Source organism: Erythrolamprus reginae, chromosome 2, assembly GCF_031021105.1.
Source record: "Erythrolamprus reginae isolate rEryReg1 chromosome 2, rEryReg1.hap1, whole genome shotgun sequence".
Classification (NCBI taxonomy): domain Eukaryota; kingdom Metazoa; phylum Chordata; class Lepidosauria; order Squamata; family Dipsadidae; genus Erythrolamprus; species Erythrolamprus reginae.
Window position 1 is genome coordinate 63,983,606 of NC_091951.1, and position 20,567 is coordinate 64,004,172.

The 20,567-nt window shown below is 37.1% G+C and overlaps 1 protein-coding gene across 1 annotated transcript in view; it reads left to right on the top strand.

The window, feature by feature from the left end:
* The window catches only part of CHL1 (cell adhesion molecule L1 like), a 233,379-nt gene that overhangs the window by 114,321 nt on the left and 98,491 nt on the right, over positions 1-20,567 (top strand). The window contains exons 2-4 of the mRNA XM_070738253.1: positions 8,152-8,338; positions 19,082-19,187; positions 19,772-19,962. Coding sequence (XP_070594354.1) covers positions 8,248-8,338; positions 19,082-19,187; positions 19,772-19,962 — 388 coding nt within the window. The 5' untranslated portion in view covers positions 8,152-8,247. The remainder of the gene's footprint in view (positions 1-8,151; positions 8,339-19,081; positions 19,188-19,771; positions 19,963-20,567) is intronic.

Below are 20,567 nucleotides of genomic sequence, written 5' to 3' on the forward strand. Positions count from 1 at the left end.
AAGCAGAGGGAAAGAAGGTTTTTATAGTGCTATAGAGAAAATTGTATAAGCCATTTTATGAGCCATGTTATCCTAATGACCTGAACGCACAGAAGAAGATACTCTCAGGAAATCTTATTGTAGCTTCTCTGCTGACCAGCAGCCCCACGCCCGGCACATGATGGCACATCTGTTTTTTGCTCTCCCCAGGCTTCAGAGCCTTTCTTAGGAGCCTGGGAAGGGTAAAAATGCCCTGCATTCCCCTGCCCCTCAGAAACCCACTGGGAGCAGAAAATGGCCCATTTGCCAAGTGCTTGTTGAACCAGAAAGTTGTCTTATTTTTTTTCTCTCCCCAAGCTCCAGAGCCTTTCTAGGAGCCCGTGAGGGCAAAAGCAGCCTTCCCCACCCACCCCAGGAGGTCCTCCAAGGGTAGAAATTCCCTTTGCTGACTTTTGGTTGAACTGGAAGTTCGGGGGGGGGGGGGGGTTTGCTCAGGCTTCAGAGCCTTTCTAGGAGCCTGGCAAGGACGAAAATGGCCTCCTCCCCTCCTAGAGACTCTCCAGAGGTCAGAAATAGCCCTTTTCAAGTTGTCCTGAGCTTGCATGCCATGTGTGACATAGGTTCACCATCAGGTTTCCTGCCTGAGCATGGGGTTGGACTAGAAGACCTCCAAGGTCCCTGCCAACTCTGTAATTCTGTTCTGTTCCCTAATATTATCATCAGCATTCTTCACATGTGCAAAAACATTTAGAGTAGAAAATGCTTCTTATAGGTTTAGGCTTCCTACAGAGTTTGAATTTTTCAGGATTATAAATCTGGCAATAGGTCTCCATTAACACATCAGGTTTCCTGTTATAGTTTATTCTGTAGCAAGTCTGATAACAGATCCACACATTCCATCGTGCATAATTTGGAATAGGTGAATATCCTTTTCTACTTCCCAGATATTGCAAATTTTCTGTGTGTCAGGATCTGCTTCATTTAAAATTTAGGAAAGTAAGACTCGAAGTCCATTTTGAATTTCAAATTTTACTAATAAGAAGTGAATGCAGTGAAAGAAAATCAAAGTCTCAAGAAAAAAGTGCATATTACAAAGCATCCCCAGTAATCCCCTTTGGCAGTCCACCCAATCTGTTGTGTCCCAAAGCATAAGGTGGGTGCATCTTTTATTGTGTGTCATATTTCTGGAATGTAGAGGCTGTTAACCTTGGGGTGGTGATAAGCAGGTCTGTTCTGCACATCTGTGCCAGGCAGATGATAACTGAAGTTAAACATGCCTGGCATAAACATATATCCATCCTAAGATAAAATACAGGAAATAGCATAAGGGCAGACTAGATGGACCATGAGGTCTTTTTCTGCCGTCAGTCTTCTATGTTTCTATGTTTCTATGATGGTGTGCAGTATGTTCACCACCCCTCTTTCATTATACAAGTCAAACCTCAAAAGGGCACCTGTAGCATAGCCCCCCAAAAAATCCCAATGCCTCCCCCCACCCACTGCTCCTGATGGAAGCCGAGGCAGAGAAGATCAATGCAGAGAGGTTGACATTTGGACCCCCTACAACAATGTTAGTCCTGAAAAAGAAATGCAAACAACAAAATCATCAAACATTAGGGTTTGTCCTAAAACTATCAATCTCTCTCTGGACTCTCATGTCCTTCTTGTTCACCCACTCTGTGTGGGATGCAGGGAAATGTTTCCAAGCCACCAGATACTTCAATTTTCCCCTTCACCTCCTAGAATCCAAAATTTCCTCAATCTCGAAATGATTTCAATCAAAATTTCAGTTAGTTCAATCAGTAGAGGAGTTGGCAGATCGACTGGAGCAGATTGCAGCTCCGAGTTTCACTCTGGCTTCAAGAGGCTCACATGAAACACCAGGTGGATCCTCTGGAGAGTTTTGCCAGAATGGGCTTAATATCTCTTGGACCATTAACCATTTTATGACTTGTCATTTTTTAAAGCAATAAATGTCTTTGCTATACTGTCCTGTGTGTGTGTGTGTGTGTGTGTGTGTGTGTGTGTGTGTGTGTGTGTGCTTTAATTGCTGCTGGTGACTCGCCTAGACAGAACACCAGCAAGCCAATGAGGTGAGCCATTCATGCATGGATAGGAAGGCAAGAAGCATGGGAATGACCAATCAGGTCTTTGATGACCAAGATTTGGATCAGACATTCGCCTTTTGTTGCCCAGCCCAGTTGTGAAGTCACTGCAATATAGACTGAAATTTCTGAACTTAGCTTACGTAATTTAGGATAAGATTCTACAGCCCTGAAAATTGTTCTTGGAGCTACGTTTGTATCATTACACCACATAGTTACATAGTTGTATCCATGTAGATATCAAGGAGTCTTTAACTTTTAAACATAAGTTTTATTTCAATTTCCTATTCTGCAACAAATATTTTTCTTTGCATTATTCTTAATGCAAGTTTCTTCCATTTTTTCATTCTAATTATGTTTCTCCTCCCCCTCCCATTCATTCTAATTAGGATAATTCTGTAAACTTCTGTAACATTGTAATATAATTATTTTCATTTGTTGCAAGGAATTTCCATATGTTTCCCCCCATATGTTCACTTCTTATTTATTCTGTTACAAGATTTATCTAATATTCTTTCATCTTGAACTCATTCTTCGTCTTCTTCTATCTTCTATTATTCTACTTTCATCTTCATTTACTTTACTTCTTTTCTTCTTTTTCCCTAATATATATTATTAACACTACTTAAAATGGCTTAACCCACCCTTTCATTAACTTTATTTATGTATACTATGTGGTTCTCCTAATATTTTATCATAAACATTTTTTGCATGAAGCTCACCTTTAGTTATTCCATTATCATCATTGTTCCATTTATCTGATTAATATGTCAGTCAGCTATACATAGTAAACCAATATCTTACATTCTAAAATCCTAAAGTAAGGATCTTAGGTAGCAATTTTGCATTATAGAAATCAGTTGAAAATTTGCTGGAATGGAGACTATTAAACCACTTGACAATATATAAAAAGAATATTATTTCTTATAAATCTTTATTTATGTTTCTATATATGAATTCTTGGCCCATGGGGTTATCTTAAATTCTTTGAATAGGCAGGGGAAGATAAGTGTAATTGAGATCTAGTGCAATTCCATAGTTGAGATATGTGATGTTTGGGGTTTTGCCAATAGATGCAACATGCACTGTGAGTTATGAAGTATTATTTTGCTTTCAAATCCAACTGGTTGTAAAACTCTATTATTTCTTGATAGGACAGACAGCCAAAACCTGAACAGAATGAAAACTGAGCATTTACAAATATAGGAGAGACTATAGAGGAATAGGGAAGCACATATTCCAGTAACTTTGAGAAAAGACTAATGATCTTAGTAGTCCTAAAAGAAACATTTACCAAGCAATTGTAGGATTATTTAAGAGACATTTCCACTATGTGCATGTATTTTAGATGGGCCAATTTTCTAAAAATGTAATTAAATATAATTTAAAATTTATTACTCTTTCTGCTTCAGACTGTTACAAAATTATTACCCAGCTTTCTTCTGACAATTTGAACTATCAGTAATAGTGAACATTGTTCCTCCTCCCCATCACTTCTATCAAGAATGAAGGACCTCCTGCTGTTATACCATGTTGCTGCTGTTAAATCACTCTGTTACATGACCTGCTACATTGACCCTGATGACAGTCCTGTAACTACTTACTTTCCACTATTCATTCCTACCTTGAAAGAAAGTGCAGGGAAATCATTTCTGTAAAACACTAAAAGGTTAACACTTTCTTTGATCTTGTATAGTTCTAATGCTGAGCATAGGTTCTTAGAAATCAAAATAGTATTTGATTGAAATCCAGTTTGAAAGAACATATGTTTACTGTGCTTACAGGAGATATATAATGTCTTATATATTCTTCTGTGAATAGAAACAGAAAGCTAAAAGCCATTTGATAGAACACTATTGTTTTCAGGTATGATAAATAGTAAGACATTTTTGAAACACATTCCTGGAGCAAGATATTTAGGGTGCTGTTTATCATGAAGTTTTTGGGAGAAATTGAGATTAGATAATAGGTAGGTAGGTAGATAGATAGATAGATAGATAGATAGATAGATAGATAGATAGATAGATAGATGGACTATGAATGGTTATGTTCAAAGCCTTAGACCCCAATAGTGAATTTAGTACAACCAGGTATTAAAACTAATCTGTTTGGGAAAGTATATCTAGAAGAAGAGATGAAGAGGAAGAAACAAAAGGAAAAGGAAAAGTTTAGAGATAAGGTATTCAAGGAATTTGTTATGTTGTTATTTAAGCCCTATTTACTAAAATGTAGTATTGGATTTTCCATGTGAGCATTATTGTTAGTATTACAATTACCAGTATCCTATCTTTTTTATGTGAGAATTCAATGTGGTTTTCACTTTATACTCCCCAATGATCATAAGTGGCCCCAGATCACCCACTGAGTTCAAAATATGGGGCTGAATTTGAACCTCGGCTTTCCTAGATCTACTCTCATATATTAATCATTGTAGCACTGTTTCTTCTGGATATAAGGTATGCATCACCATTTTCCAAAGTTGCAGTTGTGCTGATATCAGAATAAACCACTTTTTTTCTTTTGTATTTTTCATAGTTTTCTGTCATTCTTAATAACATTATTTTTTAAAAAAATGTTTAGCTGAGAAGAATGTGCAATCTTAAATTAAATGTGTCAGTATGAATATATCAGCGTAGATATAGATAGGAAGAGCAAAAGACAGAGATAGGAAGATATTAAATTCCTCACAAGAAAAAAATATCAGACCTACAGGAATATATGTTAAATTTTCCTTTGCTGTCTCTGTTTAGGTGTCATGGATGCTTTTTTAAATGAGATTTCAGATGAGCAAGAACTGACTCTGGCAAAAACTTCTAAAACTTTTTTTTAAAAATGCATTCTCAATATATACATATCTCTATATCCGTAGATGCCTCTTCTGGTGCCAAACATGTGACTTTTAGGATGAAAGTGACTTCAATGCTCAACTGATGTGTTTAGTACTCGTTTGTTACTTAGGATATGGTTTTAATTAATTATTGCAGGTGCAAGTAATTCTCAACTTACAGCCAATGTTACAATAGTAGTTATTAAGCAAATCACATGTTTATTTAGACATTCCTGGTTCCCCAATTGACATTGTTTGTTGGAACCCAGCTGGGGAGGTTGCAAATTCTGATCATATGACCACAGGATGCTTTAACAGATTATAAATCAAAATCAGTTGCCCGTTGACTGAATTACAATTATGTGACTGGGGTAGAGGTAGCAATAATCATAAGTATGAAGGCATGTCGTAAGGTAAAGTTTTCCCTTGCACATGTGCTAGTCATTCCCAACTCTAGTGGGTGGTGTTCATCTCTGTTTCTAAACCAAAGAGCCAGTGCTATCTAATGATGATTCCATAGTCATGTGGCTGGCATTACTAAACATTGAAGGCACAAGGAACATTGTTATCTTCCCACCAAAGGTGGTCACTATTTTTCTACTTACCTTTGAACATGCTTTCAAACTGCTAGCTTGGTAGTTGGGCAAGTAACAGGAGCTCATTCCATTATGCAACGCTAGAGATTTGAACTCCCAAAATACTAACCTTTCTGATTGACAAACTCAGCATCTTAGCCACTGAGCCATCATGCCCCCTACTTTTTTGTTAGGTGCTTGTAACTTTGAACTCTGTTGAAGATTACCTCAGGTTTTCTTTCAAAATGTGTAATGATTAGTCAAATTAATGTACTGTCTTTGTTTGATGCCATAAGCTTAGGTTATGACAGAAGAAACAATAATTTAAGTGTGTGCTCTTAATTTCTGGCTGTGTAGGCAGAAACTCTAAAGTCCTATGACAATATAATGTGGATGAAGAAAACAGCAACATATACATCAGTATAGGGAAAAATTAGACAATGAAGGGTAGGATGCGATAGCGGTAGAACACCTCATTGAATATAGTGAGATGGCCCTAATAGCACAGTTGATATGTCAGTTGTTTATGCTTGATTCAGATGGATTACATTTGCATCAGATGCGGAATGTCAGGCGGACACAAGAACTGGGATTAACACGGATCACTTTATTGAAATTAACACAACTTTAACTGTTGTTAACTAATAAACCAAAGAACCTGCAGAGGCCAATCAAACTAATGGGTTGGAAATATTGCGTAAACCTTTCTTGGCAACTATAGGCATAACTCCTTGTTGAACAAGGTGAAGGTAGCCACCTTCACTTGGTTCATAGCCACATCCTTAAAGCATGTGGGAGGAGTTCACCATCGAATCCACTTCCGGAAATTGGATTAGGTGAGTCCCAAAGGCACCCCCACTCCAATCACCCAGGTCATGCGGGCCTATAGTTCCTGGCAAGAGGCAGCCCATCATCTTTCAAAAGATGTCCTAAAGGAGAATGTGCAGTTGCTACCACTGCCCATTTCCGCCCCTAACCTGCCAACCCCAGTGACCAAAGGGAAAGCCAAATCAATCAAATTGTGACTACATTGCGCTGCACCCCCTAACCAGTCCATCCCTCACATCCAGTATGGAATAGGTGAAAAAACATCCGCAACCTAATGGAAGAGGCCGCAAAAAAATCCTATTCAGCCCCAGAGGCAATCCTTGTTAGGCACACTGCAAGAGAGAGGAGGGCGGGCAGGTGTTTACACTTCAGATGGCCGGAGATGAAAAGTAAAAGCTTCAGGACCCCACCCAACTTATAGGGTGTGCCTGGGACCGCCCAGGCCTCTTGGCGAGCAGTGCAAGATGGCGCACAGCCAAAGGGTGGTGGTCTCACAATGACAGTGAGATCACCGCCTCCTCAATGGCGCAAGCACAGAGCTGTTTCCTGGCTGCGACACAACTTTCTGCCAGCGGTTAAGCCTGCTGACCATGCAATAGTGACAGAATATTGCAATAGGCTGTGTGTTTATGGAGATATCAAGACCTATCAAAGCCTACCATGTTAGCTTTGAGACTGGATGACATTTTGAATGTAACACTCCCTAAATCTAATCATTTGAAGATGCAGTTAATTTGGATGGAAATATTGCTTGAATATGCTCCATCTCCAGTTTAACTTCTATTCATTTTCAATTTTTATTTAAAAGAGACTGGGGAAAGGAGAGAAACCCTGCTTGTAAATCGCCATCAAATCCCCTCTGCTTTAATTCCTGTATCGAGTAAACAAATACACACACCCTCCCAAATCTCCATAATTTCTACCCAGTTATAAACCAATGGCCTGTAACACCCTCTGAATAACTGCTGGTCAGCCAGCTGTTTCTCATTGTCTCTCTGGGGTTTTCTAAGTGTCACTTCCTGGCTGACTGCCTTCACTCTGTCAGATATAACTGGAAGATAGCTGGCTTTTCTGAGGTACAAATTACAATCCAGAACATTTCTTCTGAGATAAATGGTCACCTGATTTTCATCAGGGTAGCAGCTGGTTGCCAAAGTACTAGTTTCCACCTTGGTCAGTGAGCTGCGGGCAAAATGATATATAGACTTTTGGTTCTTTATTACATTTTACACCTTCTAGCTTCTGTTCTTCCAATGTCTTTTACAATAGCTATAAAAGTAATGGTGTCGTTGTATCAACCTTAAATTATTGACTCTCGGTTTAAGATACCTCTGGTAGACAACATTATCTGTGAATGTGCCTGGATAGAAAGCACATTTTCTATCCAGAGGTGTTTAGTTATTAATAAAATTCTAAGGTGTGCAGGCTAGAATGTTGGGGGAATAGTAAAATAATTCTAGCCTGTATTACAAAATAAAATAAATGAAATGTCCTGATAAATATCTTATTTTTGAAAGTGCTTTCACTCTTTACATGTCTCTTAAAAATAAAACCAACAGAAGGTTAGAAGTGTGCCAAATAAGTTAGCTATTTTCCCCTTGTATACAAGAAGCAGGAAAATAATTAGATTTGTTTGGGGTGGGTAATTGATTTAGCTTCCCCCTCCCTTTCTGAATATGAGAACAGGAGGGTAAAAGAATAAATTACAATCTGTATATTGCTGTGATTTATGCTTCTGCTTATAAACCTTGCCTACTTCTTCATTTTTCTTAACATAATTACAGCTGAAATTACAGCCTTAAGTTTATTTTGGTGCCTATCTCTGCTTCATTTCCAGATTTTGCTCTCTGGAACTGTCTTCAGTGTGCTAAACAGGAAGATTGTGAGGCATCTTTCAATCTACTGGTTTGGACTTCATGTTTACAGAAGAGAGATGGAGATGGCATTAGAAGCAAAAAGGATTTCTGGCTGCCTGATTCTCTTTGCATTAAATTTGGCATCAGCTATTGAAATCCCTCTTACTGGTAAGTTATAGCTATTTGCTGAATGTTCCTCTACTGGTGATTACATTAGATCTAATGGAGGTGTTGTTTTCATCTTGAGCATTTTTTCCCCCTAGTGTGACCTCTCCAGAATTTCTATGTGATAGAATTGCAAGTTTTGGATTTTTTCCCCTTACAATCCATGCAAATGCATCAAAAGGCACATACAGTAGATAGGTGACAAGTTCCTTATGAATCAGGCACTAAAGCTGTGATTTACAAATTCAGACAGGAATTTCACTGGAATTTTGTAGATATCCAGATATGACAGAAAAACTCAAAGTGAATATTCCAAAAATTGGTAGCAATAAATAATATAATTCAATGTTTCTTTGAATATTTATTTTTTAAAAATATCAGCCAATTGAGACAATTCTTTTGTTGCTTTGCATATACTATCTATTATCTAGTTATAATGTGTTTTAGTGTCATTCATGACTGCAGTGGCTTGCAATATGTAAAACTATACCTTTCAATAAAAGCAGCTTATGTGTAGTGGGCATATGCAGAAGCTAAAGTGTACTGGCTCTTAATTCAAATTTGTATAGAGAAAATGGTGAAACAACACATACAGGTACACATGCACAGAAATATACAGCAAACAGTGTATATCATCTGCTGTTTGCTGTTTGGAAAATTGCTGGGAGGCAGAGGCCTTTTTTCCTTGTTTTCCTCTCCCAAAACTAAAGTGCATCTTATACTGTGAAAAATACAGTAGGTAGTAAAGGAGGCAGAATTAGAATAGTAGTACAGTATATATCTAGAGGAGAAAAAGAAGTTATATGCATAGATATGGATATAGAAAACATACAGGTCTAAACGAGGCACTGATAATTAAATTAAATAGGGGTATATGTTACTAGTCTGTAAAACATAAGATGAACTATGATTAGAATCACTCAAGGAAGGGTCAAGAGGGAAGAGGAGGAAGTAGAAAAGGGAAAGAAGGGAAGAAGGGTGAAGGGAAATAGGAAGGAAGCGAGAAGGAGAAAAAAAAGTAGAAGAGAGGGAGACAGAGGGAGGGGAGTGTTATGAAATGAGGGGAAAAGACTGTTAATTGAAGTATAAGGTACCAAAACAGGATATTGGTTTATGATTTCTAGCCAATATAAGTTATAACTATGTATATTTGATATGATTTACGGTATATGGATATGGATATCTGTTGTGGTTAGCTCTGGCCCAGCTCCTGCCCCAAGGACTATGGGTGTGGGGAAGACATCAACATGCTGCAGGCCTGTTTTGCCCCCAGTGGAATCTGATGATGAAGGCTCCTCTGACCATGAAGACATGAGTGACAGGGGGGTGGAGAGTGTGGCAGACAGCTCAGAAGGAGATCAATTATCTAGCTCCTCCTTGGATTCAGAACAAGAGTTAATGATACAGCCACGCATGCGGAGAGCGATGCGTAGGCAACAACAACTGAGAGATTATTATCAAAGAAAATGAGGCCACCTGTGGTTGGGTGGGGCTGTGGTCATTAGTGAGGCTGCTATAAATAGCAGCCCGTCAGTTTGACCATTGTGGAGGATTATCTGATCCTTGTGTTTCATGACTGCATTACTGACTTTGACTTTTTGTGTGCTGATTTTCCCTCGCTTTGAAACTAAACCAGAGCAAAGTGAGTTTCACTTTGTGAAAGAAGGACTTTGAATTGCCTCACAGCTGCAAGCTAAGAATCACAGGACTGATAAGGGACTTGTATAAATTACCAGTTTGTTTGGAGACTAGTGCTCTTTGCTATACCAAAAGAGGGCTTAGTTTAAACCCTGCTGTTCTGTTAGAAAAAACTCCCTAATCTTATGTTCCCGGGTCTATTTGACCCGGACTGCAAATTGATCATTTTAGGTACTTATATTTGGTCTTTTTGAAAGCTTTTTTCACCTTGAAACAGGTTTGAACATTTCTGCACACAATGGAATGAAAATTGAACTGAAAAAATTAATCCTTATTGGTTTATTTTGCACATAAATGTGCCTCCCCCCATTTTTGTGAAAGTTTTTTCAATTTATGGATAGTTTTGCTTGCAAAATCCATTCTATTTTACTAAAGTTGGTGTAGGATTGGTAGCTTGAACATTTCTACACACAATGATATGAAAATTGAAATGAGAAAAGTAAATCTTATTGGTTTATTTTGCTGATATAATGCATCCCCCCCGTTTCTGTGAAATAGTCTTCACTTTATGGATAGTTTTGCTAGCAGAATGCATTCTATTTTGCTAAAGTTGGTGTGGGATTTGTAGCTTGAACATTTCTGAACATAATGATATGAAAATTGAACTGGAAAAATTGATGCATATTGGTTTATTTTGCACATAAAAGTATGCCTCCCCCCGTGTTCAATTATTTCAATTTATATAAAAATTATGCTGTTAATTTCAAACTTACTTTTTTTTTAGTAAAATGGATTTCTTTCATAAAATTAGTTCTCTGCCTACAATGTGGTTGATTTTCAAAAGGATATTCCAAATATTTCTAGCCAAATATGTATAAAAAGTGACAATAATGGCACACAGCAAGGCCGAGGGGGGGTGGCCCTTTTGTGGCAAAAATAAACCAATAAGAACCATTTTTTCCAGTTCATTTATATTTTTCTTATATTCAAAAATGTTCAATTTAGTATATCAAACCTTTTGGGGGAAAATTCCTTAGGGATTTGTAGCCTTAAAAAATAGAATTTGACACAAAATTCAGAAAGGATGGGGGGAGGGGCTTTTTGATCAAAATAAAAATATAAGTCTCAATTTTTCCAGTTCAATTTTCATATCATTATGTTCATAAATGTTCAAACTAGTTTTGCAGTTGAAAAAGTTTTCAAAAAGACCAAATTCAAGTACCTAAAAAAATTCTTTTTGTCCGGTCACATACGAACCGAAACAGACTCGAAGTGATGATTTTTTTTTGCCCAGAAAACAATTAGCCACAACCCCAAAAATATTTTTTGATGATCAGCATTGTTAAATTGAGTAAATGAATGCCTAAGATTTTAAAGACTATTTCGGATTTGGAGCATGAAAAAATAAAAAGTGAAAATGGTTGCAAGCAGCTGAGGGGGGGGCTTATTTCTGAATTTAAAAAACCAATAAGAATAATTTTTTTCAGTTCCTTTACATTTTTCTTATATTCAGAAATGTTCAAGCTACCAATCCCACACCAACTTCAGTAAAATAGAATGGATTTTGCAAGCAAAACTATCCATAAATTGAAAAAAATTCACAAAAACAGGGGGGCATGCATTATATCCGCAAAATAAACCAATAAGATTTACTTTTTTCATTTCAATTTTCATATCATTGTGTGCAGAAATGTTCAGACTACTTTACAAGTGGAAAAAGCTTTCAGAAAGACCAAACATAAGCACTGCAAATGAAGAGTTTTCGGTCCAGGTCAGGGTGACCCGGGAACAGAAGATTTGTAACTTTTTTTGCCCAGCAAAAACTAAGCCCCCCACCCCCCAAAAAAAATTCTCATAGAGAGAACCCCTGAAATTATGAACAGTCATGAAATTTCAAGTTTCAGATATGCAGGCAAAATTTTTTACAGGGACTCAAACTTGGCTTCGGGTCACATAGACCCGAAACAGAACAGCAGGGTTTTAAGTGAATTTTCATTATAAAGAACATTGTTTTGAATTTTCAAATGTGTGTGTGTCTGAAATTTGTACCTGTGAATTTTTGGGAGGATTCTACCAGAGAGCCCGACAGAACAGATATCTATATGGAGACTGTGAAAAAAATTAAAACTTTTCAAAGAAAAAGCAGCATATGTATCATTTGTCTGTGAAGAGAAAGAACTGCAAATACTGGAACAATACAGTTTTTTTAAGGATTGATGCAGATATGGGATTGGATTTTCTAAAATATAGGGCTTTGTTCACATTGCAGATAAATGATTTTATTTTTCTTTTCAATTACATCATATCACCATTTAACTTATTAATGACAAAATGTTTAAACATTCCATAGATCTATTCCATTCGCAGCTATTTTTATGTGAAAAGTTGTTGTTGCTTGCCATATCCTAGATATCTCAAAAGTTTCTCTAATGGAAGCTTTTGAGATGATTTTTTTTTCTATAGACAGATAATAAAAATAAATCTTAATACTTCCTCCCTCCCTCCCTCCTATATACTTAATAATTGCATTTTTATTGTCAACCCAAATATGATATACTTAGCATCCCAAAATTAGACATTTTGGATAATTTGACTGTAGACTGCCATTATTAGGCAGGGAGCAGTGTTCCGTCTATTTTTTTTGGGGGGGGGGGGCGGAAAAGTATAGTATCTGAGCGGCAGTCCCTTTGGGACTGGGCGGCACAGAAATAATAAACAAACAAACAAACAAACAAACAAACAAATAAAAAACTCACCCTGTTTTGCCTCAGAGAATTTCAAAATAAAATACTCTACTGTGTGTCTATAACAGTGAGCTCATAATAGGGCAACTCTATCAATATCAAAATGCCACTTAAATAGTTGAGCTACTTTCAAACTAGATTTTGATTTTCTTTCTCTCTTCCTTACTCCCATTCTTTTTCTTTCTCTTTTCCTTCCTCTCTTTTTTCTATCTGTTTCTCTCCCTCTCTTCCTCTCTCTCTCCTTCCCTCTCGGCTTCTGGGCAGGTTTGGAAAACTCTGAGTTAATGATGATTTTTAAGTGAGCGATTGCTCACTGCTCAGCTTAGAGGGAACTATGGCAGGGAGTACAAAATTCTGTACAAATAAGTATTGCCCCATAGAGAACACTATCAGATAGCTGAAAGTGAGTACTATACAGAAATCTTTTTCTTTACAATATGTCGAAGAGCATGCAAAATACCTTGCCTTGAATGTAGCAGCTATGTCTTTTTTCCACATTTGTGGACCTTTCAGCTGATATGGCTACTTTAATTATTCATAGAGATGTGTTTGTTTAAGATTTGCATAGAAACATAGAAGACTGATGGCAGAAAAAGACCTCATGGTCCATCTAGTCTGCCCTTATAATATTTTCTGTATTTTATTTTAGGATGGATATATGTTTATCCCAGGCATGTTTAAATTCAGTTACTGTGGATTTATCTACCACGTCTGCTGGAAGTTTGTTCCAAGGATCTACTACTCTTTCAGTAAAATAATATTTTCTCATGTTGCTTTTGATCTTTCCCCTAACTAACTTCAGATTGTGTCCCCTTGTTCTTGTGTTCACTTTCCTATAGCTCCAATGGCTGTGGAAAAACAATTTTTGGTGTTGATTTCAAAGGAAATGAATTATCTTTTTCAGAGCTGGTGGCTGAATTTTCTTATCAATTGCAAATTTGGATTCCAGATCACCCATTATTTAGAATCATCTCCTCAAATTACATGACCTTGTTTTGACCCCATTTTTCCATCTGAATTCTTAATTTCTGTTAATGAAGGTTTTAATGGCTTTAATAACCATGAATCATATTTGGCTATAAACAAGATAGACAGAACCCTGGTTCCATTGGCAGTGTAGATGAAGAGGTACCATATGGTGCAGCAAGATACCACATTCTCATTGAGCAGTCAGTTTTCCAGTTCACTAGGTTTAAAGACTTTCTAGCAAGTTCTCTAATATTCATTCCTGTAATTTATAACAAAGTGGTAATTCTATTATGGTCAATTACTCTTCAGGGTACAATTTCCATTTTTATAGTTTGGTTATGTGAAGATTCACAACACTTTAATTTCTTCAGCATAATAAAAGAATGTAAATCTATGATTTGCATAGTTGTGAATCTATCTATTCTGCTTCTGAGGGTCTATGATTTTGAATAAAGATGCCACTGTTTGGCCATGGTGGGTAGATTCTATGGAAATATACTAAGTCACACCAAGACTTAGATGTAACATCTCCCATTTAAAAAATGTGGAACTGAATAATATATATTTTTATTTTTAAGCAGTTTAATTCCAGCGACACATTCATTCTCAGTTTCTCTGAATTATATTACAAATCCGGCAAAAAGACATACTGTGTATTTTTAGAATCGAGACATGATAGGAATAGGTTCTTTTTCCTCTTTTACTATACAACAAAGATATGTATTACAGAGCATGCATGTTTGTTATGAATCATTTTTGTCTGCATCTGAAAATACATTACCAGGATTGATCTGAACCACTAGATGAATGGCTGTATTTTTACTCTAGACTTTTAATTTTTATAAAGTTGATAGGACATAATAATGGTCTACACACACACACACCAAGGTAGCTTGAATGCCACCACCCCCATAAAGAGCCCTTTAACCAGAGAAATAAAGAGCTGTAAAGGGTTCCCCTTCCTACTGTCATTGTTAGTATTAGGTTATTTAGTATAAACCTCAGAATGCAAACTTGTTCCTTAAGGAAGATTACAACCTCCACTCAGAAAAAGAACACCACCTGAGCCTTGGAGCCCTGGAATCAGCAACAACTCTCCCTTGTCCAAATTTAATGAAAAGTTTAATGAAAAGAAGGAGACATGATAGCAGTGTTCCAATATCTCAGGGGTTGCCACAAAGAAGAGGGAGTCAATCTATTCTCCAAAACACCTGAGGGCAGAACAGGAAGAAATGGGTGGAAACTAATGGCATCGGACCAGAATATCTCTGGGATCATCTTCTACCGCACAAATCCCAGTGACCAGTTAGGTCCCACAGAGTTGGCCTTCTCCGGGTCCCGTCAACTAAACAATGTCATCTCGCGGGACCCAAGGGAAGAGCCTTCTCTGTGGCGGCCCCGACGCTCTGCAACCAGCTCCCCCCCACCCTCCTTGCCTTAAAACCCACCTCCTTAAAACCCACCTCTGTTGTCAGGCATGGGGGAATTGAGTCATCTCCCCCAGGCCTATATACTTTATGCATGGTATGTTTGCGTGTATGTCTTGCTTTTATAAGGGGTTTTTAATTACTTTTAAATATTAGATTAGTTCTACATTGTTTTATTATTGCTGTGAGCCGTCCCGAGTCTTCGGAGAGGGGTGGCATACAAATCTAATAAATAAATAAATAATCAAGGAGAGAACCAACCTAGAACTTTGTGAGCCGCTCCAAGTCTTTGGAGAGGGGCGGCATACAAATCTAAATAATAATAATAATAATAATAATAATAATAATAATAATAATAATAATAATAATAATAGCATTCCCTGGACCCTTTGTGGGGAAAGTTGTTGAGAAGGTGGTGGTGCTCCAACTCCAGTGGTCCTTGGCAGAAGCCGATCATTTAGGCCCTCAACAGTCAGGATTCAGGCCCAGCTACAGCACGGAAACTGCTTTGGTCGCATTGATGTATGATCTCTGGTGGGTCCAGGACAGGGGTTAATCCTCTGTCCTGGTGCTTCTTGACCTCTCAGCGGCTTTCAATACCATCGACCGTGGTATCCTTCTGCGCCGACTGGAGGGATTGGGAGTGGGAGGATCTGTTCTTCAGTGGTTCTCCTCCTATCTCTCCAGTCGGTCACAGTCGGTGTTAGTGGGGGGTCAGAGATTGACCTCAAGGTTACTCCCTTGTGGGGTGCCTCAGGGGTCAGTCCTCTCCCCCCTGCTATTCAATATCTACATGAAACCGCAGGGTGAGATCATCCAGGGGCATGGGGTGAGGTGTCCTCAATATGCTGATGATACCCAGTTATACATCTCCACCCCATGTCCAGTCAACAAAGCAGTGGAAGTGATGTGCTGGTGCCTGGAGGCTGTTGGGGTCTGGATGGGTGTCAACAGATTCAAACTCAACCTGGATAAGATGGAGTGGCTGTGGGTTCTGCCTCCCAGGAACAATTCCATCTGTCCATCCATAACCCTGGGGGGGGGATTATTGACCCCCTCAGAGAGGATCTGCAACTTGGGCATCCTCCTCGATCCACAGCTCACATTAGAGAACCATCTTTCAGCTGTGGCAAGGGGGACGTTTGCCTGGTGCACCAGTTGCGGCCCTATCTGGACCGGGACTCACTTCTCACAGTCACTCATGCCCTCATCACCTCAAGGTTCGACTACTGTAATGCTCTCTACATGGGGCTACCTTTGAAAAGTGTTCAGAAACTTCAGATCGTGCAGAGTGCAGCTGTGAGAGCAATCATGGGCTTCCCTAGGTATGCCCATGTTACACCAACACTCTGCACTCTGTATTGGTTGCCAATCAGTTTCCGGTCACAACTCAAAGTGTTGGTTATGACCTATAAAGCCCTTCATGGCATCGGACCAGAATATCTCCAGGACCGCCTTCTGCCACACGAATCCCAGCAATCGGTTAGGTCCTACAGAGTTGGCCTTCTCTGGGTCCCATTGACTAAACAATGTCGTTTAGTGGGACCCAGGGGAAGAACCTTCTCTGTGGTGGCCCCAAACCTCTGGCACCAGCTCCCCCCAGAGATTAGAACTTCCCCCACTCTCCTTGCCTTTTGTAAACTCCTTAAAACCCACCTCTGCCGTCAGGCATGGGAGAATTGAGACATCTCCCCCAGGCCCATACAGTTTATTCATGGTATGTTCGTGTGTATGTTTGCTTTTAATAATGGGTTTTTTTAGTGTTTTTAAGATTATTAGATTTGTTGTACATTATTTTATTGTTGCTGTGAGCCGCCCCGAGTCTACAGAGATCTAATAAAATCTAATAAATAAATAAAATAAATAAATAAATAACAACAACAACAACAAAAACAACTATGGAGAAAATTCCTAACATTTAGAACAATTAATCAGTGGAACAGCTTGCCTCCAGAAGTTGTGAATGCGCCAATACTCGAAGGCAAGTGGGCTTACCCTCTGCCTAGTTTGCTGATGGAGCCAGAAACACGGGCTCTGTCATGTGGAGGGGGTGATCTCACGTAAAGCATGAGATTGCCCACCAATCAGCTGATTGGCCCCACATGAATGTGCGCAGGCCTATCCAGGAAGCAGCCTGTTTATGTAATGCACGGATACCAACCTTGTAGTATTACGTTGCTGTCACATGATGTTTTGTGATATTTCTTCCATTTGGGGAGCTGGGGTGGGTGTGGCCTGTGCATGATGTATCAAGCCCATGGGCCACCACTGTGACACCCCTATCTAATGCAAAGGCATAATTTCCAGAAGCCACATGAATCAATACAATATTTTGTTAAAAATATTTGATTTAAAAGCACAGATAGTGCAATATGTATTGAAATGGTGGATAAACATGACTAAAAGAAAGACAAGCTAAATAGTTTGAATTTGGAATCTCTTTCTCTGGGTTTAAATAATCAAGAATTGCAATAAAGCAACACTGATAAAGTTATTGGGAGAAAATGTTGGTTGGTGAGGAGTATATCATTCATAGGATGAAAGTTTTAAAGCCATAATACTAAACTCTGAAATTGATCATTAATGCTCTTTCAGCAGAGAATGTAGTTGCAGTTGAGATATATAATAAGACTGAATGAAAATGGAAAGGCTAAATGTATTAACCTCACAATTAATGAGGGGGGACATGATCGAAACATTTAAATTTGTTAAAGGGTTAAATAAGGTTCAAGAGGGAAGTGTTTTTAATAGGAAAATGAACACAAGAACAAGGGGACACAATCTGAAGTTAGTTGGGGGAAAGATCAAAAGCAATGTGAGAAAATATTATTTCACTGAAAGAGTAGTAGATCCTTGGAACAAACTTCCAGCAGACGTGGTTGGTAAATCCACAGTAATTGAATTTAAACATGCTTGGGATAAACATGTATCCATCCTAAGATAAAACACAGGAAATAGTATAAGGGCAGACTAGATGGACCATGAGGTCTTTTTCTGCCGTCAGTCTTCTACATTTCTAATGTTAAAATTAATTTATCAGATTAATGTCTCAATTTTTCTTTTTTCTCAGTTACAAAAGGTTAAGGTGTAACTCTTGAGCTCATTCCCTTCAGTGAAATTCCTTTTGAATCACGCTGCTGGGGAATTTTCCTGATCAAGCCAAACAAAAGTGAATGGAGGAATGCAAGATCTCTTAGGAAGCATAGCATATTCATATCTGAAATGGTTACCAAAATATCTGATTTCCAACTTTGTGTCTCTTCCTGAAAGATAACATGCTATCTTACTGTATTGTATCTTTTTAAAATAGCATTGCTGTTCTAGTGTTTCAGATATTTTGAATAGCCTAGTTATTTCTAATTATTTCTCAGGTTAAGGTTTTGTATTCTTGTCTACAAACTAAAAAGTATATAAAAAACATAAAAATAATAAAGTAAGACTGCTGTGGACTTCAAATTATGAGGAAAAAAATCCCAAAAATTCAAATCCTAGATAGCCAGTGGTAATATTGTCATTAATTATGTACAGTATTCTACTTTTTTTGCTTTATTGTAGAAGCTATAATAAGAGATGTTAAAAATGTCCAGCAAAATGGTGGTTACATTGTACTTTAGTCTGCAGAAATCTGGGCAACCACTAGATAGAGATTTTAGTATATCTTTACTAAAGTCATCCGGATTTTTTCAGTTTTCCCCAAAAGACATTTGAGCATGTGTTCATACTTAGTAATAGATGGTTATTGGCAGTCACATCTTAACTACTACAGTACCCTCACTCTCCTGTAAAATGATTGCTACTTATCTAATCAGACCTTTGGATTAGTGGAAATATTTTTAAGTAGCTGGTCATGTCCGAGGGAATCTCCTATTAAAGTCAAACTGTTTTTCTCTATAATAAAAAGTCAAGGTATAAGCACATCGATTTTTCAGGTTTTATTTGTTCAATCATTTTACCTTTGTGTATTTCAGTGCAACAGCTCCCAACAATAACAACACAGCCAACAGATCAGGTTGCTTTTCCTTTTGATGATGAATTTTCAGTGAAATGTGAAGCTAAAGGAAACCCCCAACCAATGTAAGTGTTTCTTTCCCTTTTAGTGCTTTTTTTAACCTTTGATTTGTACTGTATTCTTTATTTATAAATCCTTTATTTATAAATAAATGTATTTATTTATAAATTTATTTATATTTATATTTATATTTATATTTATATTTATATTTATATTTATATTTATATTTATATTTATATTTATATTTATATTTATATTTATATTTATATTTATATTTATATTTATATTTATATTTATATTTATATTTATATTTATATTTATATTTATATTTATATTTATATTTATATTTATATTTATATTTATATTTATATTTATATTTATAAAGAATTTTCACAATTCCGAGATAATTTGTGTTAAGGTTTAACAGATTAACAGAATTGGAAGGGTTCTTGATGCAAGATTATATTTCAGTTGATTTTATCAAAATGTATTATGTGAAATATATGTAATATGTAGTCATTCTAATTTATTCATACATAGATGGAAAATGCAAGACAAAAATGATTAAGATCTCTGGTATTTAATTTATACAATATTGATAAATTATAACTGTTTCAAAATTATGTAATGCTATTTAATGTCATTTTAGCTTTAACTGGACAAAAGATGGGAAACCATTTAGTCTGCTGGGTGACTCCCGGATAACTACATTTAACTATTCAGGAACATTTGTAGTTAAAAATCGGGGGAACATCGCCTTTTTCCAAGGAAAATATCGCTGCTTTGCATCTAACGAGTTGGGAACTTCTATGTCAGAGGAAATTGAGTTAATAGTTCCAGGTGAGTATCTGTGATGATAATTATTATTATTTCAGTATACTTTCTCTAAGCAGTTAAATTGTAAAATACTGAACATCTTGTTTATTGCAATGGTAGCTCATTGCTTTAATTGTATCTAACTTGATGTGGGATTTATAACAACTACTCAGGAGATAAAAGGGCTTTGAACAATATAGGTGTTTTTTGTTTTGGAAAATTGTGACAAGCATTCCCTGTGTTCTAGTTGAGTCTTAAGTATTCCTTCTGGAGTCTTCCTTTTCATCCACTTTCTCAATGATACATTTAGGAATACACCAACTGACAATAAATGTAGTGAGACTTCTTCGAATAATAAAAATAAAGAGTTGGGAAAGTTAATTATAATTACAATTTTCTTTTAACAAATCTATTCAGCATTTTTAATTGTAATTTAATTTAAATGTAAACCTTAAATGTAAGAAGCCTATGATCCACATCTCCTTGAAACCTAGATGACTCCTGATTATTTTATGGGCATATTCCCTTAACATTCATAGCAGCAAATGAGAAGGTTTTGCCATAACCTTATTTCAGAATGTTTTTTTCAATTTCACAATCTAAAGTTCCAAGTATGCCTTGGTGGTCTC